The 27,987-nt window shown below is 31.1% G+C and overlaps 1 protein-coding gene across 1 annotated transcript; it reads right to left on the bottom strand.

The window, feature by feature from the left end:
• Nucleotides 1-1,783: 1,783 nt before the first annotated feature.
• Nucleotides 1,784-26,272, bottom strand: washc4 (WASH complex subunit 4). The gene is made up of 33 exons (XM_073831739.1): nucleotides 26,149-26,272; nucleotides 23,848-23,987; nucleotides 23,699-23,752; nucleotides 23,494-23,559; nucleotides 23,072-23,117; nucleotides 21,369-21,436; nucleotides 21,202-21,284; nucleotides 21,079-21,121; nucleotides 20,898-21,001; nucleotides 20,642-20,762; nucleotides 17,566-17,689; nucleotides 17,355-17,482; nucleotides 17,101-17,261; nucleotides 16,878-17,004; nucleotides 16,626-16,751; nucleotides 11,790-11,897; nucleotides 11,563-11,709; nucleotides 9,334-9,413; nucleotides 9,129-9,234; nucleotides 8,911-9,027; nucleotides 8,662-8,830; nucleotides 8,301-8,455; nucleotides 8,153-8,227; nucleotides 7,956-8,060; nucleotides 5,692-5,826; nucleotides 5,493-5,601; nucleotides 5,327-5,393; nucleotides 5,009-5,095; nucleotides 2,836-2,983; nucleotides 2,655-2,751; nucleotides 2,370-2,566; nucleotides 2,200-2,296; nucleotides 1,784-2,120 (listed from the first exon to the last, which is right to left on the bottom strand). The coding sequence occupies exons 1-33, from the start codon at nucleotides 26,207-26,209 to the stop codon at nucleotides 2,050-2,052; spliced, it is 3,522 nt and encodes a 1,173-aa protein (XP_073687840.1). The 5' UTR covers nucleotides 26,210-26,272; the 3' UTR covers nucleotides 1,784-2,049.
• Nucleotides 26,273-27,987: the final 1,715 nt, after the last annotated feature.

Genomic DNA, 27,987 nt, shown 5'->3' with positions numbered 1-27,987 from the left:
GGGTGCGCTTAATCGCGATTAATTGATTTATCACCACTAATAAGCCAACTTTAAGAGATCTGGGATTCGATTCATAGCGATTAATCAATTTGACACCACTAATAATTCCACTTTAAAAGATTTGGGGAGGCGATTAATCGCAATAAATCGATTTGACGCCATGGGTAATTCCATTTTAAAACATTTGGGGATTCGATTAATCACGACTAATCGATTTGACACCACCAATATTAATTGATTTATCACCACTAATGAATCCACTTTAATAGATCTAGGATTCAATTCATAGCGATTAATCAATTTGACACCACTAATAATTCCACTTTAAAAGATTTGGGGAGGCGATTAATCGCAATAAATCGATTTGACGCCATGGGTAATTCCATTTTAAAACATTTGGGGATTCGATTAATCACGACTAATCGATTTGACACCACCAATATTAATTGATTTATCACCACTAATGAATCCACTTTAATAGATCTAGGATTCGATTCATAGCGATTAATCAATTTGACACCACTAATAATTCCACTTTAAAAGATTTGGGGAGGCGATTAATCGCAATAAATCGATTTGACGCCATGGGTAATTCCATTTTAAAACATTTGGGGATTCGATTAATCACGACTAATCGATTTGACACCACCAATATTAATTGATTTATCACCACTAATGAATCCACTTTAATAGATCTAGGATTCAATTCATAGCGATTAATCAATTTGACACCACTAATAATTCCACTTTAAAAGATTTGGGGAGGCGATTAATCGCAATAAATCGATTTGACGCCATGGGTAATTCCATTTTAAAACATTTGGGGATTCGATTAATCACGACTAATCGATTTGACACCACCAATATTAATTGATTTATCACCACTAATGAATCCACTTTAATAGATCTAGGATTCAATTCATAGCGATTAATCAATTTGACACCACTAATAATTCCAATTTAAAAGATTTGGGGAGGCGATTAATCACGTTTAATTGATTTGACACCACTAATAATTCCACTTTAAAAAGGAAAGTTTACCCAAAAGTGAAAAGTCGACTACTGTACACACACACACACACACACACACACACACACACAAACACACGTATATATTTAAGAAATATGTGTAATTTATAGTGCGGTCAAATTGATTGATCGCAACCAAAAATCACTTAAAAAGATTTTGGATGAGATTAATCGCGATTAATAGTTTTGACACCACTAATAATGGCACTTAAAACGATTTGAGATGTGATTAATTGCAATTGATAGTTTTGACACCGCCAATAATTCCACTTTAAAAGATTTGGGATTCGGGTAATTGCAGTTAATCGATTTGACACCACTAATAATTCCACTTTAAAAGATTTGGGATGCGATTAATCATGACTAATCGATTTGACACAACTAATAATTCCACTTTAAAAGGAAAGTTCACCCAAAAATGAAAAGTCTGTCATTGTTTACTCACCGTCTTGTCATTCAAAACATGTCCTTCCGAGAAACATGGAAGATAATTTGAAGAACTGATTTTGTCTGTATATTGAAAGTCAATGGGGTTCAAAATAACACTATTGGACCCTATTGACTTTCATTGTATGGACCAAAAAAATAAATAAAAATTCAATTTTTGGGTGAAATAGAATCAGTTCTTTGAATTTTGTTTAAAATCGAATTATCTAAAAAAACTAAATATGTATCCTAAAGGCTGGTTTTATCATATAAAAATATTTGTGGTGTTACGAAAAAAACAAAAACAAAAAAACTACAGACACCTTCATCTAACAATCACATTTCTTGAATTTACATGACCGCATAATGCTTGACAAAAGACATCATTGTCGATACATAAAACAATCATGGTCTAAACCGGAAGCGTTGGTCCAAATCCACAGTCAGTTCTAGTCGGATGAGTGCAAAGTGAGTTTAAGACGCTGTACAGACTCCAACAGAAGTATAGCTGCTGAAGGGTCAATGTTTATAACCTCTTCTGGAGCCAGTCCATGCTGTGCAAGTGATTTATATCATTCAAGCTGCTTTGTGGTTTCACTTGGCACTTGTTTCCCCAGGAGAGCCCTCGATCGCTGAGGAACCTGGACCAGTTTTGGCAACTTCCTCTGAAAAAGATGAAATGAGTGTTTGTGCTGCTTAAAGTCACCGTAGAATGTTCTAGAGATCATGGATCTATCAACCAACCTCTATCCTTTTTCTCCTGGGTCTCCTCGGCTGCCGTCTTATCAGCTCTGAAGAAGATCCGAGCGCTGCTCAGAGAGAAATATAGCAGCTCGAATTCCTACAAATGGAGAGATGTGATTAAACGAAGCTGTTGGCCATCATTGTTGAAGACCATGAAGATGCTCCCATACCTGTAGATAAACATCCAGTCTCTTCTGGGTCAGGTTCATGGTCTGCATGAGCTTCTCGTCTTGGCTGGTGGACTGAACGTTCTGCTCTTTGACCACCGCGTTCATTTCCTTCACATACTTTTCCCTCACAGCCTGGAACCAATGGAGAGAGTCAAACTCCTGATACTGGTCCAGAAGCTTCAAGATGTAGGCGACTCCTGGAAGACACAGAAAAGGTTTTTGAATATATCATTCATGGAAGAACGTACTAAAACATTGAAGTTTGTGACTGTATTGAACACGTACCCATGGCAAAGCCATCGTCTGTAAACGCAGCTCCCACTTTGTTCTTCTTGTTTAGTTTTTCTTTGCAGCTGATGGAATGTTCCACGAAATTTACCGTCTGCGAGGGAGAAGAAAGATGAATGTTATGTAAGAGATGCTGCAGTTAGTAAGACATTTCCACATTTAAGTTCTGAGGACTCACTAGAGGAGGAACTATCATGTAGAAGTTCCTCAAGTGCATGTTCTTGACACTGCGAAACTCCGGTGCAAAAACCCCCACCAGCATCTTGAAGTACTCAGTTCCTTCAGCAGAGTTACTGGTCAGGTCACTAAGCACACAGTCCAGTTGGCTGAAATAATAAAAAAATACTATTTATTTTCTAATAATAACAATTATTATTTATTTTTATCATATTTTAGAATAGATAGATTTAATATTTATTTACAATAATATTACAAATTATTGTTATTGGTATTTCTAAACATTATCAGCAACATCAGCAATTTTTGTGTTATTTATTATTTAACATTTACGTATTATTAATATTACCACCACCACTACTACTACTATTACTATTAATGTTTTATTATTTATTTATTAATAATACCAAATACTAAACCTAATAATAATAATAGTAATAATTGCTAATTGCTTACTATTATTGTTGGTATGTTGTTGTTATTAATAATAATAATTAGTAATATTTCTATTATTATTAATCATAACATTTTAGTATTATTTAATAACAATAACAAATAATAATTACCAATTGTTTATTGTTATTATTGTTGTGGTTGTGGGGCTGTTTTGTTAATTAGTAGTAATGTCTAAATATTTATTCTTATTGTTTTATTATTGATTTAAATTATTATTAGTAGTAATAATACAAATTTTATAATTAATTATTTCATACTTACAATAATACAAATTATTATTGTTATTCACATTTAGCATTATTATCATCATCATCAACAATTTGTTATTTATTATTTAACATTTAAATTTATTAATATTACTACTACTATTACTATTAGTGTTTTGTTACTTATTTACTTAATAACCATTTATTTATTTATTAACAAATACCAGACCTTATAGTAATAATTACTCATTGTTTATTGTTGGCATGTTTTAACAATATAAATTAATAATAATAATACTTATTAATAATATAATTGTTATAATTATGTCTAATTATTTATTCTAATTGTTGTTTTGTAATTGATTTAAATTATTATTATATTTTAGAATTAATTGTTTATTACATATTAGTACATTTATTACTTACAATATTATTATTTCCAATAATAATACTAATTATTATTATCATTGGTATTTATCATTAACTAAACTATTTATTATCATAAACTACTTTTTGTTTTATTTATTATTCAACATTTACATATTATTAATATTACTACTATTATTAATATCAATGTTTTATTTTGTAGTTATTTCTAATAATAATACAAATTATTATTATTGGTATTGGTATTTATAATTTTTATCAGCATCATCAGCGTTTTTTTATTTATTATTTAACATTCACATATTATTAATATTACTACTATAACTATTAATGTATTATTATTTATTTATTTATTTATTATTATTATTAATAATAAGTAATAAATACTAAACCTAATAATAAAAATGACTAATTGTTTACTGTTACTGTTGGTATGTTTTAATAATAATAATAATAATAATAAGTATAAAGTTTATAATAATTTATTAATAATAATAATAATAATAATAATAATAAACAACAACGTTTTAGTATTAGTAACAATAACTAGTTACAATAATTACTAATTGTTTTCATTGTTGTATTCATTACTGCCATTGTTGTGGTGTTACAGTTTAGTGTATTTGCAGTATTAATTATTATTGTTTTATTTATTATTATTATTTGCAATATTTATTGATTATTATTATTATTTCATTTATTCACATTATTATTAGTATTATTATTATTTTAGTATTTGCAGTATTTATTATTATTATTATTTTAGTATTTGCAGTATTTATTATTACTATTATTTTAGTATTTGCAGTATTTATTATTATTATTATTATTATTATTATTTTAGTATTTGCAGTATTTATTTATTTATTTATTATTATTATTATTATTATTATTATTTTAGTATTTGCAGTATTATTATTATTATTTTAGTATTTGCAGTATTTATTATTATTATTATTATTATTATTTTAGTATTTGCAGTATTTATTTATTTATTTATTATTATTATTATTATTATTATTATTATTATTATTATTATTATTATTATTATTATTATTATTATTATTATTAATTTCCTGGCTGATTGCAAAGAGGCTGATTGAGTGACATTATGAAGTACAGTACCTGGCGGCTTTCTGTGTCTCTTCAGAAAGGCCTTCCTCTTTCACCAGCTCCTCAAAGTTGACAATGTCCTCTAGATCAGGAACAAACCTGGAACATATTTAAATATAACTACCTTGCTAAATGTCTTGGTGGTTAAGACAACTTCTGTAGGAAGATTTTTTATAATGTCCATCTCTCATATGTGTCTTATTTAGCTCTGAGTGTTGTGTGAGAAGACTATTATTTATGCTAGATATTATTTATCTAGCATTACTACGATCTCAACGTCACAGTCAAATAATATGTAAATAATATATATATTAGTCAAAGGTGTTTAACCTGATAGCGCTGCTGCAGCAGTGCAGCCCTCCGGAACGAATCATACGCACGTAACCCATCGCATTGCCTGCAAGAAAGAAAAAGAAAGGGAAGAGGGGAAAATAAATGTTAACAGTCATTTACTTAAATGCTTGAAATTATAGACAAACCTCGAGACAAGCTTTACCGATCTGACTGATGAGCTGTCTGAACTGATCCAGGTAGCTCTGACCGTCTGGAGTAAGACCCAACTTCCTGATGCCACGGTTGAACTTCTCTGCTCGCTCAAAGGGGTACTACATACAGCAGAAACCAACAGAACAACATGTCTTCATAAGATATTATCGCTTCATGAAAGAACAGCATGCAAATGGAGACCAGCGCACCTTTTGGTCGGTCTGATCCTTGGTTTCCCTGAAGAAGCGGATGTCTTTGATGAGTCTGGATTTGATGTGCTCGTCATACATGAACTGACTGAAAATGTAGAACTTCTTGCGGAGGAACTGATACGTGAAGTTCACCTGCAGAGAGATACTTCAGCCCATCAATATGATGAGATATTACTGTATTACGAGATATTAATACAGATGCAGCTAACAGGGAACGCTCTGGTTCATGAACAAACATTCTTCCAGTAACGATAAGAACATTTGTTTTCTAGTCTTTAATAACAGTCTCAAAACATTAAACAAAAACATTATATTGATATTGATGAAATGTTTTTCTAAAAACATTATAGCTGGACATTCTTTTAACTACTCTAATTACAGCTCAGTAAACATTCAAAAGTAACATTCCCACAATGTTTACAAAACTATAAAATGGAATGTTCCCTTTATGTTTTCTCCAAATTTCACAAACGTTTAGAGAATATTATTATTATTATTAATAATTAATTATTACATATTAACATATTTGATAGTAATTATTACTTATTACCACTACTATTATTATTATTGTTTTATAATTACTAATTGCTTATTGTTATTATTGATATGTTTTCATTATCATTATTATTAACATATTTAAAAGTAATTACTAGTTATAAATCACTACACTATTACTATTACTTCTACTATTATTATTATTATTGTTGTTGCGTTGTTGTTGTTGTTGTTGTTATTATTATTAATTACCAATTATTTATTATTACTATTATTGTTATTATTATTATTATTATTATTATTATGTATTAATTACCATTACTGTGTTTGTTTACCATTATTAAAATTAAAACTGAACATTCCCCTTAATGTTTTTGCCAACGTTAATATTTCCTATTTTTTTTTACATAAAAATGTTTGGAATGTTTGGAAAATATTATTATTATTATTATTATTATTATTATTATTTGTGTGTTTTAAATATCATATTTTTAGAAATTATTATTTACACTGTTATTATTGATGTATAATAATCCTTCAATATTTATTATTAATAATAATACCAATAAAAACAAATAGTTTTGTTAATTTAATATTTTTGTCGTCTTATTAATAATAATAATCACTAATCATTTATTATCCCTGATGTTGTTGTTATTATTATTATTTTTTAAATTATCATTAATATGTTTGTTTACCATTATTAAAATGGAACATTCCCCTTAAAGTTTTGCCAACGTTCATATTTCCTTTTTTTAACATAAAAATGTTTGGAATGTTTGGAAAATATTATTATTATTATTATTATTATTATTATTATTATTATTAGTGTGTTTTAAATATCATATTTTTTAAATAATTATTTATAAAGTATTATTTACACTGTTATTATTGATGTATAATACTCCTTCAATATTTATTAATAATAATAATAATAACAATACCAATAACAAATACTTTATTATTATTGTTGGGTTCATATAATATTGTTGTCATTGTCTTATTAATAATACTAATCACTAATCATTTATTATCCCTGATGTTGTTGTTATTATTATTATTATTTTATTATTATTTTTTAAATGATCATTAATATGTTTGTTTACCATTATTAAAATGGAACATTCCCCTTAATGTTTTTGCCAACATTCATATATGAAATTTATTTTATTATTGTTCATTTTTTTTTACATTTAAAAAACTGGATGTTTTGAATGTTTGGTGTGTTTTTTTATCATAATTTTTGTTTGAATAATTATTCAATAATAATAATAATAATAATCATTAATATTATTATTATTTACACTAACATTATTTATTTATAATAATCCTTTAACATTTCTTATTAATAATAACAACTTACTTTATTGTTATTGTTGTGTTGAGTATTATTATTATTACTACTATTACTACAAGTATATTATTATATTTAATATATTACTATAAATATCATTATCATTATGTTTGTTTATCATCATTAAAATGCAATGTTTGGTTAAAATTTTTCTCCAATGTTCATAGAACCAAGAAAAAAAAAGTAAGTTTTAAAACATTTAAAAACCAAGTTCGAAGCCCTTTCTCTTCCACCGCTTCCTGTCACTACACTATCCTATCTAAATAAAAAGTCAAAAATGCCAAAAACAAAACAAAAAAAATTAAAGAGATTAAAAGAGAACAATTAAAGGTAACTTAAACTTGGAAATGTTAGCAAAATGTTTTTATTATTGTTAGCTGGGGAGCGTCCTGACATGACGGCCTATACATACCGTTGTATTCATAATACCGGTTCCATGAGTGCGAATGGAGTTGGCAATGTGGCGGATGTTAATGGTGTTTAAGTGCTTGTTGTTGCTGGTCCTCTCAATGAAGATCTACACACAACAGAGAAGATGTTTTACACAAACACAAAGTAAAGTACAACATTTGTGAACTAATAATAACAACATCAGAGGTCAAATCTTGCCTGGTTGTTGAGGTTGTAGAGGTAGCGTGAGACGAAGACGTGAATGTTCCTCATGATCTCAAGAACATCAAGGCCCTAGAAGACACCAGGAATCACGTCAGACTGAATGCAGCAGATGTTTTCTGAGATGATTAGGTGAGGTACACACCTGTTCCAGAGTCTGGCTGGGAAGATGCGCCTCAGTCATCACCAAACCGTAGCGCTGAGTGGCGAGGTTCCTCATCTCGCTGTACGTGGCCCAGTCATGAAGAGCCACGGTCGTCAAGTTATAAAACGTCTTGTCTAGATAGTGAGTCACATAGGCTGAAAGAAACAGGATTTGATCTTAATATCTTACACATCTTTTAGCAAAAACTGCTTGTTTATGATTAAGTTTTTAATGGAAATGAACCTTGACTAACATTTTAAGTGAACTAGAAAGACAAACAAGTAGGACATGTTCCCTTTAAAGTATTGATTATGTCCTATATATAGTATAACTCGTGCATTCAGTCTTTCGTGTGCTCTACCTTTGATGTCGATGAAACGGTTGAAGAAGCGAATGGGCTTGAGAGAGAAAAAGTGAGCCAGATCCTTCATGCCCACTTTGAAGGGGTTTCGGTCGTCCAGTTTGAGGTGTGTGTGCACAGACAAGCGCAGGTCTTTCTCGATCTCCTTACACAGCTTGTCTAGCAAGTGCTAGACAATCAGAAAAAATATTAACATTAACTAAAATGCAAAATTACTGCAAAAAGATATGCAGCCAGTGCTCTGCTTACCTCATTAAGGATTTCCATGATCTCTGTGTCATAACACGCCAGCAGCTGATCACATGACTCCATGTGTTTGGCGTGCAGCATGGTGGGCACACAGTCTCTGAGTGCACTGAACATGTACTAGAGAAAACATATACATATTTAATTGAGATGTAATCAGTTTTTTTTTTTTACAAGAAATGTAAGTGAGCATTAAGAAAAGACAGTGTTATGAGTTTTACGTGAATTCTGGCTGCATCCACAGCGTTTTCGTACACGTCGTCCAGATAGATGGGGAAAACTGTACGATGCCAGTATAGGAAACTGCAGTCGCATTGTACTTTGACTCTGAGGAGAGAGGATATCCCATCATGCACTTACAACACAGCCACAGAATCAAAATCTCCTATTGCTAATCATAACTAGTTGAACTAATTCAGGACTCACCGCTCTCTTAGTTCACTGATTAAGTCCAGCTTTTTCAGCACAAGCTGTAAAGGCAGGAGCTCCTCATCCTTGAAGGTTTTCTGTGCAAAACAAAACAACAACAAAAAACAAAAGAGTTAAAAAAAAAAATAATAATAATAATGATAAAAAAATCTGTTAAAAGAATAAGACTGTCAACAGAAAAAAAATTATAATTGTGATACATTTCATTGTTTTTGACCAGGCAGAAGGATATATTAATAATATCAGATTTAATAATGTGTTAAAACATTGTTCTAAATTAATATTTTAATGAGATGAATTTGACAGTGCTTAAAACACATTTTGTAACTTTTTTCCCCCAACATTTGTAGTCACTGGTTATACACCAGTAGCAAAAACTTTGTTTATGATTTAGTTTTTAACAACAGCCTTAAAACAAAAAGACAATAAAAAGAACACAACAAAATAGGAAACACAAAAACAATACAACAAAAACAAAATGAAAACAAAAACACAAAAAGACAATGAAAAAATACAATAAAAACAAAAAACAACAAAACAAACACAACATAGATACAAAAAAATACCACAATAAACAAAACAAAAATAAAAAAACAAACACACAACAAATAAACTTATGAAAACAAACAATACAAAGAACAAAACAACAAAATGAAAACAAAAACACAACTAAACCCACACAAAAATAAAACAAAGCAAATAAGACAATAAAAAAACATGAAAAAACAATAAAATCAACTAAACAACAACAAACAAAACAAAAACACAACAATAAACAAAACAAACATAAAACACCACAACAAAACATGAAAACAAAACAACAAAACATCAAAAAACAACAACAGAATTAAAATAAATAATAATAAATAAAAATAAACAACAAACATGAAACAAAAACACAAAAAAAACAAAACAAACAAAAACAACAAAACCAACAAACAGAAAACAAAAAAGAAAAAAAGCAACAAAAACAAAAGAAAACAGGAAAACAAAAAACAACAACACAACAAAAACACAAAAAACATGAAAATAAAAAACAATAAAAACAAAACAACAAATATAAAAAACAACAGTATTAAAACAAAATAACAACAAAACAAACACAACATAGATACAAAAAATACCACAATAAACAAAACAAAAATTAAAAAAAACAAACACACAACAAATAAACTTATGAAAACAAACAATACAAAGAACAAAACAACAAAATGAAAACAAAAACACAACTAAACCCACACAAAAATAAAACAAAGCAAATAAGACAATAAAAAACATGAAACAATAAAATCAACTAAACAACAACAAACAAAACAAACACAACAATAAACAAAACAAAACACCACAACAAAACATCAAAAAACAGCAGAATTAAAATAAATAATAATAAATAAAAATAAACAACAAATATGAAACAAAAACACAAAAAACAAAACAAACAAAAACAACAAAACCAACAAACAGAAAACAAAAAAGAAAAAAGCAACAAAAACAAAAGAAAACAGGAAAACAAAAAACAACAACAAAACAAAAACACAAAAAACATGAAAATAAAAAACAATAAAAACAAAACAACAAATATAAAAAACAACAGTATTAAAACAAAATAACAACAAAACAAAAGACAATAAAACAACAACAAAATACGAAAAAAAAACTTAGACAATACAACAAACAAAAACAAAACAACAAAACCAACAGAAATAAAACAAAACAAAAAAACATGAGAACAAAAAACACAATAAAAAAACAGAAACAAAAAAACATGGAAACAAAAACACCACAATAAACAAAACAAACAAAACAAAATAACAAAACTGAAACAAAAAACAACAGAAATAAAAAAGACAACAAAACAGAAACAAAACTAAAACCATGAAAACAAAAAACACCACAATAAACAAAAAAACAACAACAAACATACATACAACAAAACTGAAAGAAAACAAAAAAAAACAAAAAAGAAAAACATAAAAATATGAAGAAAAAAAACACTACAATAAAAACAAAACAACATACAACAAAACACAACCAAATAAATAAAAATATATATTTTTATTATTTTAAAAAAATCAACATCCTAGGCATTTTGCAAACTAGCTAAATAGATCGGAAACTCAAAGCTTGTTCAATGTGTTGAAGGCTCCTTGACAGCATTTTAATCCTTTAAATACACATGTCATGAAATGGCCATTAATTTGATTTACTCTGTTAATCCATACTCACCATCTGAGTGCCAACACTGAGAGCCAGAGACACGATCAGCCTCCTCTCTTTGGTGCTGGGCCCGTTAAGAGTGTTCTCTGCCAGAACCAGAGCCGACAGCACGTCCAGCCTCTGCTCGCTGTACTTCTTATCAGAGATCACGCGTTTCTGAACGGGGACAACAGTCAGTCATTAGAATATCTGCTGTGGAGTGCTGTGGTGTTTGAGGAACTGTGGTGCATCTGTACCTTAGCAGTGGAGATGGAGGCCAGAGCCTGAGACTGCAGCTGTTGCGTGATGTGAGACACAGAATCTGCTACAACCAGTGAGCGACGGTGGAACGTGTGCTCCACAGCCTGTGCATGAAAAAACCCTGATATAAACACTGCACACTTCACACACTACCTAGTGCAGTACAGTTAGTGTACTACCTAGAGTAGTGGATTTATGATGGACACTGCCTAGTGAAATAGAAATAGTGCACAAAGCCTTAGTAACTAGTACACACAACCTATCACTGCACACTGGAACATGTGCTTCCTATCTAGTGTACACTAGGACTAATGTACAGTACCAATACAGTTTGCAAAACATTTATAGTGCACACTACTATTAGTGTCTACATTTTTGTGCACACTACAACCAATATACTATATATACACTATTAGTGAATACTATTATCAGTTTCCAAATTAATGTGCACACTACAACTACTGTACTACATTTGTAGTGCACACTATTCTCACTACAACAATGCACAAAATTTGCAGTGCTCACGACTACTTTGTACTTTAATATTACTATTAAAATAATGTACAAAATTTGCAGTGCACATTAATAGTTTTAAAATTATTGTGCACACTACAAATAATGTACTACATTTGTAATGCACACTATTAGTGTTTAAACTGAGCACAAGAAGTAATGCACTAAATCTGCAGTATAAAACTGTACACTAAAAATACCAGATTTATAGTGTACACTACTGTTAATGTGTCAACATTTTTGTGCAGATTAAAACAAACATACTGATATGTAGTGAACACTACAATACATGTCTAAAACTATGCTAGATTTGTAGTGCACATCATTTTTAGTGTGCAAATCATTATGCACACTACAATTAATGTACTACATTTTAGTGCACACTATTAGTTTAAATTGTGAGCACAACTAATGCACTAAAATTTGTAGACTACTAATGTCTAAATTGTGCATACTACAATATACTAGATATATAGTGTACACTACTATTACTGTCAACATGTTTTGTGTAGTTTAAACCGAACATATATGTAGTAAACACTACTTTTCATGTCTGAAACTATGTACTAGATTTGTAGTACACATCATTATTAGTGTCCAAAAATTGTAGTGAACACTACAAAATAAAGAACTAAATATGTAGTGCAAACTACAACTAGTGTCTAAACTATTGTCCAAAATACAAAGTACTAGATATATAGTGCACAATATTATCAGTGTTAAATTTTTTGTGCACACTACAAACAATATTCTAGATATTTGTGATCATTTTTTTTCACATACTACAACCAACATAATAGAAATGTAGTGAATATTATTATTAATGTGTAAAATCATGTACTACATTTACAGTGCACATCATGCACTATAAATGTAGTGCAGACTACTATTATTGTCTAAACTGTGCATACTACAATGTACTAGATTTAAAGTGTACACTACTACTGTCAACATTTTGTGCAGATTAAACCAAACATACTATATGCAGTAAACACGACTATTCATGTTTAACATTGTGTACTACTAAATTTGTAATGAACATCATTATTAGCGTCCTAATTATTGTGCACACTACAATTAATATACTAAATGTGTAGTGCACAAATTAGTCTTTTAATTGTGTACACTAAAAATAAAGAACTAAAACTGTCATGCAAACTACTAAACTATTGTCCACAATACCAAGTACTAGATATATAGTGCACACTATTATTAGTATTAACATTTTGTTCACACTAAAAACAATATACTAGATATATAGTGAACATGTACTAGTAGTGAACAAATTAATGTACACACTACAATAATGTACTAAATTTGTAGTGAACACTAGTGTTGGATTTTGTATTAATACTACAACTAACATACTTTAGCATACAGTAGTGAATACTACCGTTAATGTGTACAAATAATGTACTAGATTTGTAGTGCACACTATATGTTTAAACTGTGAGAACTAAAACTAAATTTGTAGTGCAGACTTCTATTAATCTCTAAATTGTGCACACTAAAATATACTAGATTCATAGCACACAATATTTTTTCTTTTCAAGATTTTTGTAAAGAATAAACAAAACTATATGTAGTAAACACTCCTATTTATGTTTAAAATTGTGTCTTACTAGATTTGTAGTGCACATCATTGTGCACACTACAATGTATTAAATTTGTAGTGCACATTAATAGTTTCGAAATAGTGCACACTACAACTAATGTACTACATTTGTAGTGCACACTATTAGCGTTTAAACTGTGAGAACTAGAACTAATGCACTAAATCTGTAGTGCAGACTACTATTGATGTCTAAATTGTGCACACCTAAATAAACAAGATTTATAGTGTACACTACTATTAATGTGTCAACATTTTTGTGCAGAGTAAACCAAACATACTGATAAGTAGTAAACACTACTATTCATGTCTAAAACACTAGATTTGGAGTGCACATCATTATTAGTGTCCAAATTATTGTGCAAACTACAATGAATGTACTAAATTTGTAGTGCACACATTAGTGTTTAAATTGTGAACATTACAAATAAAGAACTAAATCTGTAGTGCAAACTACAACTAGTGTCTAAACAATTGTACACAATACAAACTACTAGATATATAATGCACACTATTAGAAGTGTCAACATTTTTGTGTACACTACAACCAATATACTAGATATGTACTGGACACTACTAAAATTATGTACCAGTAGTGAACACTATTATTTGTGTCCAAATTATATGTACTAACTTATGTACTAAATTTGTAGTGCACACTGCTATTAGTGTTAAATTGCTTTTTTTTTGCATTCTACTACAACCAACATACTAGAAATGTGGTGATTACTACTGTTAATGTGTAAAATTATGTATTAAATTTGTAGTGTACATTATTAATAGTTTTAAAATTGTGCACACTACACCTAAACTGTTTAAACTGTGATTTGTAGTGCATACTACAATTAATGTCCAAATTGTGCACACTACACCTAAACTGTTTAAACTGTGATTTGTAGTGCAGACTACAATTAATGTCCAAATTGTGCACACTACACCTAAACTGTTTAAACTGTGATTTGTAGTGCAGACTACAATTAATGTCCAAATTGTGCACACTACACCTAAACTGTTTAAACTGTGATTTGTAGTGCATACTACAATTAATGTCCAAATTGTGCACACTACACCTAAACTGTTTAAACTGTGATTTGTAGTGCATACTACAATTAATGTCCAAATTGTGCACACTACACCTAAACTGTTTAAACTGTGATTTGTAGTGCAGACTACAATTAATGTCCAAATTGTGCACACTACACCTAAACTGTTTAAACTGTGATTTGTAGTGCAGACTACAATTAATGTCCAAATTGTGCACACTACAATATACTAGATTTACAGTGCACACTACTATTAATGTCAACGATTTTTCGCAGATTAAACTAAACATACTGATATGCACTGAATGCTAAAATTCACGTCTTAAACTATGTACTAGATTTGTAGTGCACATCATTATTAGTGTCCAAATTATTGTGCACATTACATTTAATGTACTAAATTTGTAGTTCACACTATTTCGAAATTATTGTGCACTCTTCAACTAATGTACTAGATTTGTAGTGCACACTATTAGCATTTAAACTGAGAACTAGAACTAATGAACTAAATCTGTAGTGCATACTACTATTAATGTCTAATTGTGCACACCATAATATACTAGATTTATAGCACACACTATTAATGTTTTAATATTTTTTTGTAGTTTAAACCAAACACACTACATGTAGTGAACACTACCTTCATGTTTAAATTGCGTACTACTAGATTTGTAGTGTACATCATTATTAGTGTCCAAATTATTGTGCACATTACATTTAACATACTAAATTTGTAGTTCACACTGTTTCAAAATGTTTGTGCAATCTACAACTAATGTACTAGGTTTGTAGTGCACACTATTAACTTTTAAACAAAGAACTAGAACTAATGAACTAAATCTGTAGTGCATACTACTATTAATGTCTAAACTGTGCACACTAAAATATACTAGATTTATAGCACACTACTATTACCCCCGGTTTCATAGACAAGGCTTAAGTCTAGTCCCAGACTAAAATGTAATTCTGGGCTGTTACAACTAAAACAAACTTGCACTGACCCATCTTAAAATATGTCAGTGCCTTTGTTTTGTCTTAAGATGCACACCAGTAATGTTTTTTTTAAGACATGTTTATAAAAATTACTTGAATGTCCTAATTGAACTACGGCCTAATCCTGGTTTAGTTTAAGCCCTGTCTGTGAAACCAGGCCATAATATTTTGATATTTTTGTGCAGATTATACCAAACATACTATACGTAGTGAACACTACCATTCATGTTTAAAATTGCGTACTACTAGATTTGTAGTGCACATCATTAATAGTGTCTAAATTATTATAGACACTACAACTAATGCATTAAATTTGAAGTGCACACTTCTATTAATGTGTCAACATTTTATGCAGATTAAACAAAACATACTGTTATGTAGTGAATGCTACAATTAATGTCTAAAACTATGTTTTAGATTTGTAGTGCACATCATTATTAGTGTCTAAATTATTCTGCACAATACAATTAAATGTATTAAATTTGTAACGCACACCACAGTGCACACATTAGTGTTTAAATTGTGAAATCTAGTTCAACTTCCACATAAATAGTTAATATAAACAAAAACATGCATTTTAGGTATTTAATACATATATAAATACAAGTATTTGCTGTTGAATATATATATATATATATATATATATATATATATATGACTCATCAACCTACTTTTAACAGCTCCACCAATCGGCACAGAGCTTTCACCGAGGTCTTGGTCATGGGCCGCTGCATTGACATGTACATGTTCATAGTGGTCTTGATGATAGTGCTGATGCTGTAAGCGTACAGGATTCCCTACAGAAACACAAACACATCTGATTATTAAACAGTTACTGCACTGGAAAATGTATGAATTTCCAGCTCTATAAAGAACATTTAAACCTAAAAAACAACAGAAAAGAAGAAAACACCAGTCTCTACCTGCACAAAGATATTACACCTGTTGCTCAAATCCTCAGACAGCTTGTCTGGTTTCGGTTCTCTTGATAATATAGACTCCATCTTCATCATCCAGGAGGTGACAAATATGTAGTATGACTGCATGTCCCTGCATAGAAAAGCATACAGTCAATACATGGAACCCTAAACAGTATATTTATAATGACTATGAACTTGAATCATATCAGAAACATATATGTCTTACTTCATTAGCGTCTGTGCCTTTTGCTGCAGGAATGCATCTCTGCTGCTGCGGATGCTCTGGATGCTCTTCTTGTCCATCAGTTTAGCTGCTGCGGGGACTTTGTTTATCAGAAATGTGTCTGGAAACCAGATTATATTTGCTGCTAATGTCACTGCTGGGACCTGGAGGAGAGAGAATGGAAAGAATGGTTTATTTTAATGACTGAAAGAGAAGATCTATACATCCCATTCATTTTCACTAGTTAGTGTCCTTGCCTTTTTACACACATCCAGCAGGGATTTGTAGATCTTCTTGTCCACAGTCCTGAAGATATGGAAGTGCAGCACAAAGAGGCCACATATGCCTGTATATTTATCCCGCTGATCAATCTCTGACGGCTCTCCTGCAAGACAAATGTATCACAATGGTTGTTAATGTCCCATTTGTGGTATTTAGAATTAATTTAGGGTAATTATAAATACAAACCAAGCTTGGATTCAACGTTGGCAAAAATGGTTCTGATATTGTACGCAAACTCCTCCGCAAAGGCACTGTTTTTAGAAACGGATACACCTTCTCCTGGGTCATCAAACCTTTGCTCCACACAAGCCTGCATGGAAACAAAAAAAGTTCAGTCAACAGCCAATAATTTAAACATTTATTTAAACTTTTAACTTACTTTAAATAAATAACTTTTTTTATTTAAATTTAAGCACATTTAACTTCTGTGAAGTGGCATATTTCAGTGACCAATAATTCAGTAAAAAAAGAAATTGGTTACATTGCAGATAAAATATATATGATAATGAAATATTATTAACATTTGTAACTATATTAACTTTTTTTAATACACACACAACAGATAAATGTTTACATATGATATAATTTGTAAGAGGCTATTCGTATATTTTTTATATTTTTAAAAATATTTTTTAAATTCAATTACCATGTATTCATTGCATACCTACATAAAATGATTATGATTAATATTAATTTGATTAATAGTATGAAATCTAAACATTTCTTTTTACAATAATGTACACTGAGGAACTGTGCACAATAATACAGTAATCATAACTTTTTAAGTATCTTAACAGAAACTGTGTAATATTATACATATAATATTATATATAAAATAGAATATAGAATATTATACAATTACTGTTAATATACATGAAATTAATTATTATTGTTCCTCATACATATCTGTTAATATAACATTTTTGTTACTATAATTATAATGAATCTTTTTAAATGTTCCCTATCTTCCTACAGCTTCTCAGAGCATAAACAGATTAAAAAATTATAAAACCAAATATATAATATAAAATATACAATTTCTGGTAATATTCATGAAATAAATTATTATTGTTTCTCATAAATATCTGTTATTTCTGTTACTATGTTTAGAGCATAAATATATAAAATCAAATATATAATACATAATATACATTTACACATACAGTCAAGCCCGAAATTATTCATACCCCTGGCAAATTCTGACTTAAAGTTACTTTTATTCAACCAGCAAGTTGTTTTTTGACCAGAAATGACACAGGCTTCTCCAAAAAGATAATAAGACGATGTACAAGAGGCGTCATTGTGGAAAAAAATATTTCTCAGCTTTTATTTAAATTTGAACAAAAAGTGGCATGTCCAAAATGATTCATACCCTTTGCAAACTGTCACAGTCTATGGGAAAATTCAAAGTTCTATACCATTCCAAATAGTCCAAGCTGGTCTAAAGAATCCTAATTACCCTGATTCATTGGGAACAGCTGTTTTAATCAACTCAACAGGTGAAAAACAGAAGCTCTCTGCTGTTGGTTTGTGGACAGTCATGGCTAAGACAAAGGAGCTCACTGACGACCTGCGGCTGCGCATTGTGGCTGCTCACAAGTCAGGAAAGGGCTATAAGATCATATCTAAATATTTTGAAGTTCCAGTGGCTACAGTGCAAAGTCTTATTAAAAAATACAAGATGTTCCGCACTGTGAAAAATCTCAGAGGATGTGGTCGAAAGCCAAAAGTGACACCTGTGCTGGCCAGGAGGATAGTGAGAGAGGTAAGAAAAAGAAGAATCCAAGGATCACCACCAAGGCCATCCTGATGAATCTGGACTCTGCTGGTGGCAACATCTCAAGGCAGACAGTCCAACGGACACTGCACACCGCTGGGTTCCACGGACACAGACCAAGGAGGACACCACTTCTCCAGATAAGACACACAAAAGCCTGCTTGACCTTTGCAAATGCTCATCTGGACAAAGAAGAAGAGTTCTGGTCTTCTGTTTTATGGTCAGATGAAACAAAAATTTAATTGTTTGGCCACAACGATGTAGCCTTCATTTGCTGTAAAAAAGGAGAAGCCTTCAATCCTAAGAACACCATCCTCACTGTCAAACCGGTGGGAACCTAATGTTTTGGGGTGTTTTTCAGCCGGTGGACCAGGGAACCTAATCACAGTAAACGGCACCATAAAAAAGGAGCAATACATCAAAATTCTCAACAACAACATCAGGCAGTCTGCAGAGAAACTTGTCCTTGGGCACCAGTGCACATTTCAGCACAACAACGACCCAAAACACACAGCAAAAGTGGTGAAGAAAAGATTAGCAGACAAAAACTTTTTGCAGTGGCTCAGCCAGAGTCCTGACTTAAATCCAATTGAGAATCTGTGGAGGGAGCTAAAGATCAGGGTGATGGCAAGGAGACCCTCTAACCTGAAAAAGTTGGAGCTCATCGCTAAAGATGAATGGGCAAAAATACCAGTGGAGACATGCAAAAAGCTGGTCAGCAATTATAGGAAGCGTTTGATTGCTGTAATAGCCAATAAAGGCTTTTCTATTGATTATTGAGAAGGTATGAATCATTTTGGACATGACACTTTTTGTTCAAATGTAAATAAAAGATGAGTAATAATCTTTTCCACAATGATGCCTCTTGTACACTGTCTTATTATCTTCTGGGAGACGTCTCATTAAAAAAAAAAAAAAAAACTTGTTGGTTGAATAAAAGTAACTTTAAGTCAGAATTTGCCAGGGTGTAAATAATTTTGGGCTTGACTGTATATATATATATATATATATATATATATATATATAATATATATATATATATATATATATATATACACATATACACACACACACACACACACACATACACACACACACACACACATTTAGAATATTATACAATTTCTGTTCCCAATACAAATCTGTTATTTCTGTTAATATTATAACATTTCTGTTACTATGAGTATATTTAAATGTTCTCTATCTTCCTACAATTTGATGATTCTCAGAGCATAAATAGATTTAAAAAACGCAATATCAAATATATAATATACAATTTCTGTTAATATATATGAAATAAATTATTATTGCTCCTCATTCATGTTATTTTTGTTAATATTATAAAAATTTCTGTTACTATAATTATGAAGAATATATTTAAATGTTCCCTATCTTCCTACTATTTTGGTTGCATGTTTTTCAGAGCATAAATAGATTTTTTTTTTTTAACTAAATGAGGAAATGAATACTGTGAAAAGTGCCGACCTGAAAAATCATGCTGTCCAACAGCTGCCCCTCCAGCTTCAATAAGAGCTTCTCAAAGGGTTTTAGTTTCTCCTCTGGAATGGCAAACTTAGCTGGGTTGTGATGGACAGATTTCAGTAACCTTCAAACAAAAACAAAGATATTTGAGATCAGAAAATCTTTTCATCAACAATCATAAGACATATTATACTGTTTTTTCAAAGTCTCAATTTTGTCTTCAGTTCCAGTATGATTCAACATCTAAAAGGTACTTCACCTTTTGTACATCTTCCAGTGATCTTTCAGTGTGGCGTGGTTCTCCATTATCTCATCCAGGGTGATGAGGACCACCAGAAGTTCTCCCAGATGCTCGTACACCGTCTGATTATAGACAAAGAGAAACAGTCAATACAAGACGTCAGGTTGCAATGAAGAACCACGTTAAGAAGACAAATTACCTGAAAGTGTACACCTGTGGACTCAATAATTTTTGTTGCACTCCTGAGATACAAAAAACAGAAATTAAGAAACACAGCAGTCATATAACACCACATATTATAAGAATATTTCACATTTCTCACTTGTTGCTGTTGTACAAAGCAGCCAGCTGGTGAACCATGTTGACCACCACCTCAAAGCAGCGTGATACAAAGCAGGACAGCTCCTGTTGCAAACAACCAAATATATCAATGTTCGGTAAGATTTAAAAAATATTTTTCAGCAATTATTTAAAATCATCATGTCAAACCTGTAAGAAGGAAACGAAGCGGCCCATCTGAATCTGAGACTCTCCCTCCACCACACTAGTGTCTGACACTGCAATTTAATTAATAAATAAATAGCTAAACAAATACAAATATAAAATGCAAGACTATTTTATTATTATTAAAAGATACAGGTTAAATTAAATAAAAGTTGAACTTTATTGCAAGTTTAATAGAAGCATGCTATTCAAAAGAAAAACAAAACATTAAATTCCGGATGGATAAAATAAATTTGTGTTTAATAAAGAAAATAATAAGATGTACAAGAGGCATCATTGTGGAAAAAATTATTACTCATCTTTTACTTACATTTGAACAAAAAGTGTCATGTACAAAATGATTCATACCCTTCTCAATAATCAATAGAAAAGCCTTTATTGGCTATTACAGCAATCAAACGCTTCCTATAATTGCTGACCAGCTTTTTGCATGTCTCCACTGGTATTTTTGCCCATTCATCTTTAGCGATGAGCTCCAACTCTTTCAGGTTGGAGGGTCTCCTTGCCATCACCCTGATCTTTAGCTCCCTCCACAGATTCTTGGATTTAAGTCAGGACTCTGACTGGGCCACTGCAAAACATTAATATTTTTGTCTGCTAACCCATTTCTTCACCACTTTTGCTGTGTGCTTTGGGTCATTGTTGTGCTGAAATGTCCACTGGTGTCCAAGGCCAAGTTTCTCTGCAGACTGCCTGATGTTGTTGTTGAGAATTTTGATGTATTGCTCCTTTTTCATGGTGCTGTTTACTGTGATTAGGTTCCCTGGTCCACCGGCTGAAAAACACCCCCAAAACATTAGGTTCCCACCACCATGTTTGACAGTGAGGATGGTGTTCTTAGGCTTCTCCGTTTTTACGCCAAATGAAGGCTACATCATTGTGGCCATATAATTAAATTTTTGTTTCATCTGACCATAAAACAGAAGACCAGAAGTGTTCTTCTTTGTCCAGATGAGGATTTGCAAAGGCCAAGTGGGCTTTTGTGTGTCTTATCTGGAGAAGTGGTGTCCTCCTTGGTCTGTATCCGTGGAACCCAGCGGTGTGCAGTGTCCGTTGGACTGTCTGCCTTGAGATGTTGCCACCAGCAGAGCCCAGATTCATCAGGATGGCCTTGGTGACGATCCTTGGATTCTTTTTTACTTTTCTCACTATCCTCCTGGCCAGCACAGGTGTCACTTTTGGCTTCCGACCACATCCTCTGAGATTTTTCACAGTGCGGAACGTCTTTTATTTTTTAATAATACTTTGCACTGTAGCCAGTGGAACTTCAAAACATTTAGATATGGTCTTATAGCCCTTTCCTGACTTGTGAGCAGCCACAATGTACAGCTGCAGATCCTCAGTGAGCTCCTTTGTCTTAGCCATGACTGTCCACAAACCAACAACAAGTCAGAATTGGCCAGGGGTATGAATAATTTCGGGCTTGACTGTATATTAAGCTTACTAATATATGTAATATTATTGTGGGTTTCAACAGATAACAAAAAGATCTTAGTAAACATCTAAGATTTGAATACTTAAATGCTTATTAAATGTGTGTTTTGGTTGTGGGACAGCAGTTTGCACCAATTCTGTAGAATGGCCCACATACAATCAAGGAACTAAAAAGGGAATCATGTTAAATATGAAAGAGTCTCATGCAGACGGACTGTAAACTGAACAGCAAAAACCAAAACAATAGTTCTTACCTCCTTCTCCATAATACAACAAGCCATTGTAGAACTTGGTTTCAGCCTGAAATTAGAAAGCACAAAATCATTAATATGAGACCATTAACAAATTCCAAATTAACTTTATAAACATCCACTCAAAAGTGTCAGTATGATTATTTAAAATGTTTTTGAATTAAGAGATTTGCACACCAAGTTTTCAAATAGAGAAAAAAAAGCAATATTGTAAAATATTTGTACAATTTAAATTAACTGTTTTCTACTGTAATATATTTTAAAATGTAATTTATTCCTGTGATGCAAAGCTGAATTTTCAGCATTATTACTCTAGTCTTCAGTGTCACAAGATCTTTCAGAAATCTTTCAAATATGCTGATTCGCTGCTCAAGAAACATTTCTTGTTATTATCAATGTTGAAAACAAGTGTGCCGCTTACTTACCTCATATTTCAGTTTTTTAACTTCACAGCAAAGAGCTGCATACACTGTGATGACTTTATTAAGCACCTGGTAAAAAAATAAGAAAAAAAACAGCTAAACTCATAATACACTAATTCACAATCAGTATTTACATCAAATCTAATCTGCAGCATCTGAAACAGCAAATTGTTCAATCTTGAACCAAGGATTTGCAGACACCTCATACCTTATTATCTGTCTTGATGAGCTCCAACAGTGAAGACTGTTCATATGGCAGGAGCTGGTGTGACAGAGCAGAAGAAAAATTATATGACATAAATGCAATTAATTGAAAAAATAAACACTGGTATGAAGCCATAAGTCATGACACAACACCTTCAAAGCGATTGGGTCCAGAGTGAAGTCCCATACATCTCCGACAGAGTCGTCCAGCGCTTCTTCAATACCCTGGAGCTGAGCCGTATATTCCTCTAGGAACTTCTCATAGTTTTTAACCTGCACTTCTGTGTGAATTTCTGCACAGGAAGGAAATGCAAGAATTCAACAGTCACAAAACCAGCAATCAAAGCTCCAAATGACTTCCTTCTTTATTTGTGTGAAAGAAAAAACTTATAATTTGAATATAATTTAGTTTAGAATTTATATTAATAATAATAAGTGTTTTTAATTAATATTTTCAAAAATCACAGGTTATTATTGAAGACTGCTCTCATCCTTTGAATATAAAATTTCAGCTTTTACCATCAAAAAGACGTTTTAGGCAAGGAAAAATGTTTATCAAATGTCATTTGTGCCAACTGCCGTTAAAATTTGAAATACTGGGATCTGAGTGTGAGAAGGGGAGACTGTGTTACTTCTTGTCTTTTATACAATCTGTGTGATGACGTTAAATGTATATTTGCAGTGAAGCCAAAGACAAATTTCCACTTGTGGACAATAAAGTGACTAAACATACAAAACAATATTTTTTTTTATGCTATACACTATCAGTCAAACGTTTTTGAACAGTAAGATTTGTAATGGTTTTTAAAGAAGTCTCTTCTGCTCACCAAGACTGCATTATTTTGATCCACAATACAGCAAAAGCAGTAAAATTGTGAAATATTTTTACTATTTAAGATAACTGTTTTCTATTTGAATACATTTTAAAATTTAATGAATTTATTTGATCAATGCTACATTTTCAGCATCATTAGTCCAGACTTCAGTGTCACTGACCTTTCAGAAATCTTTCTAACTTTTTTTTCTATTATTATCAATATTTTAAACTGTTAAGTAAATTGTTTTCAGGATTCTTTGATGAATAGAAAGATCCAAAGATCAGCCTTTATCTGAAATAAAAAGCTTTTGTAACATTATACACTATACCATTCAAAAGCTTGGAGTCAGTATTTTATTTATTTTTTTTTAGAAAGAAATTATAGAAATGAATAAACTTTTATTTAGCAAGGATGCTTTAAATTGATCAAAAGTGATGATAAAGACTTATAAACTTATAAAGATTTATAATGTTACAAAAGATTTCTATTTCAAATAAATGCTGTTTATCTGAACTTTCATCATTCATCAAAGAAACCTGAAAAAAATTACACTCAGCTGTTTTCAGCATAATAATAATAATAAATGTTTTTTTAACCAAAAAATCAGAATATTAGAATGATTTCTGAAGGATCATGTGACTGGAGTAATTAAGCTTAAAATTCAGCTTTGAAATCACAGGAATAAATTACATTTTAAAATACAGTAAAACTATGAATTAACACATGTGGAATTATATACATAACAAAAAAGTGTGAAACAACTGAAAATATGTCATATTCTAGGTTTTTTCAAAGTAGCCACCTTTTGCTTTGATTGCTGCTTTGCACACTTTTGGCATTCTCTTGATGAGCTTTAAGAGGTAGTCACCTGAAACGGTTTTCACTTCACAGGTGTGCCCTGTCAGGTTTAATAAGCGGGATTTCTTGCCTTATAAATGGGGTTGGGACCATCAGTTGTGTTGTGCAGAAGTATATATAGAATTAAATATAATTCCACATGTATTAATTTGTAGTTTTGATGCCTTCAGTGTGAATTTTCATAGTCATGAAAATAAAGAAAACTCTTTGAATGAGAAGGTGTGTCCAAACTTTTGGTCTTTACTGTATATTCAAATAGAAAACAGCTATTTTAAATAGTAATAATTGTTCATAATTGTACTGTTTTTGCTGTACTTGGATCAAATAAAAGCAGCCTTGGTGAGCAGAAGAGACTTCTTTAAAAAACATAAAAAATCTTACTGTTCAAAAACTTTTGACTGGTAGTGAATATATATGTATGGCATGTGAATCTATGATATCAACATTTAATACTATAAAGGAAATAATTAAAATGACTAATATTATTCTGAACATTACATTCACTGGAAAATTCAACTAATGCTCTATTTTTGCATTAAAAGAAATGCAATGCTCTGGAAACACTTTCAGATGAAAGTGAAAGACTTCCTTATCGCATTTGTTTGTGAAATCAATAAAGGCCACACACACTAATCTAAGCAGTGTGCTTGAACTTGGCCACTTTCCCTGGTCATCTGACAGCTAGCTAACATTACTCAGCTAGCTGCAGGATTTATATACAGCCTTTACACTTATAAACAGATTACCAATTTCATTTCTGAGCAGACGCGTTACTTACTTTGAGATCCATCATCAAAGCGATCAAACTCCCAATCAGGAGATAATGAATCCACAGCCATCCTAACAGAAACGACACAGACTGGGGGTTTTCAGACAGCTGCCATTAGGTCAGTCTGTTTGGGGGTTTACTGCACAGTGAGGGGAGGGGCTGCTGTGCTGGGAATGGGAATCACATGATTCGCACAGTACAGCCAACTTCCGGTTACGCTACAGAGGCGAATTTCATAATAAAAGCGCGTGGTAAATACCCGGATGTCTATTTAGGCTAACGTTTGCGTTTTATATTTTTATTTTATTACACACACACACACACACACACACACACACACATATATATATATATATATATATACTAAAATTATACACTTTTAAAATGATATACTAATTTTGGGAATGGAGGTTTTGTTAAATTTAAATAAATGTATCAGCTCTAATAATTTTAAAAACAGAAATATTGCTAATAAAAATTAATGGCGTTTGTCATGTATCAAGAAACGTTTGCAGTTCTCAGTCTGTCCTGTGAGTGGCGCCATAAAGCACAGCGACAACACAAGTTATGGAACAGCTCTTTCCTTCTAATTGTACAAATGAATGCGTTATTATTCACCAGTTTATTGAACCGCAAGAGCCTGAAGGCCGCATTCATAACCATATACCGTGCAGCCCTTTTTTAGTCTGTCCTCGGTTGTCTAATGAGAAACGTGTGCCAAATGAATTCATGGGCATTTATGAGCTCAGCACAAACAGTGGCTTCACAAACCTGCATTGACTCCACTGTCACACAGTCAGTCTGTTAATAATGTATTTGGAGTTTGAATGAGGGAGAAAAGTGTTTTAAAACTTTGCTGCTTTGAGGTAAGGTACATTTTTTTTACTTTAACATTAACTTTACAATTGAATTTACAAATTAATTGCAAAAAATAATACTGCTTACCTTCAGTATAATTATTTTCTGAGGGCAAATTTTAAACATTTTATTATTTTTTTGAACATTTTATTTTTGTCAGACCAGTATAATCACTTGTACTGAATGATAATTCTGTTGTCTGTACACTACCAGTCAAAAGATTTTGCACAGTAAGATTTTTAATGTTTTTAGTCTCTTCTACTCACCAAGCCTGCATTTATTTGATTCAAAGTACAGCAAAAGAGGTAATATTGTGAATTATTTTTACTATTTGAAATAATTGCTTTCTATTTAAATATAATTTAAAATGTCATTTATTTTTGTGATCAAAGCTACATTTTCAGCATCATTACTACAGTCTTTAGTGTCACATGATCCTTCAGAAATCATTCTGTTCTGATCTGCTGTTCACGAAACAGTTTTTATTAGAATTATTATTATCAATATTCTTTGATGAATAGAAAGATCCAAAGATCAGCATTTATCTGAAATAGAATTAAGTAGTTAAAATATTTCAGAATTTGTCTGTTTTTGCTGTACTTTAAATCCAAATTGTAAGTCGCTTTGGATAAAAGTGTCTACTAAATGAATGAATGTAAATAAATGCAGGTGTGGTGATCAGAAGAGACATCTTTAAAAACATTATAAATCTTACTGTTCAACCTTTGACTGATAGAGTCTATGTGAATGAAAAATACTGATTTGTGCTTTTCTAAATTTAAAGTCTGATGACATTCTTGTGTACATAAGACTAAATATATCTAATTACATTTAAAATAACTTATTTCAGTTTTGTTTATTATTCATACACTGTTCTATAACCATTCCATGCTTTATTGTAATATATTATAACATTATTGTAAATATTACAGTTTATTTGCATCTCAATTTGGTTAATTTGTATGAAAAACATATTATAATTTTTTTTTT

The sequence above is a fragment of the Garra rufa genome, chromosome 25 (genome assembly GCF_049309525.1).
Source record: "Garra rufa chromosome 25, GarRuf1.0, whole genome shotgun sequence".
Lineage (NCBI taxonomy): Eukaryota > Metazoa > Chordata > Actinopteri > Cypriniformes > Cyprinidae > Garra > Garra rufa.
The sequence above is the reverse complement of the archived record's forward strand: the minus strand, read 5'-3'. Positions and strand labels throughout refer to the sequence as shown.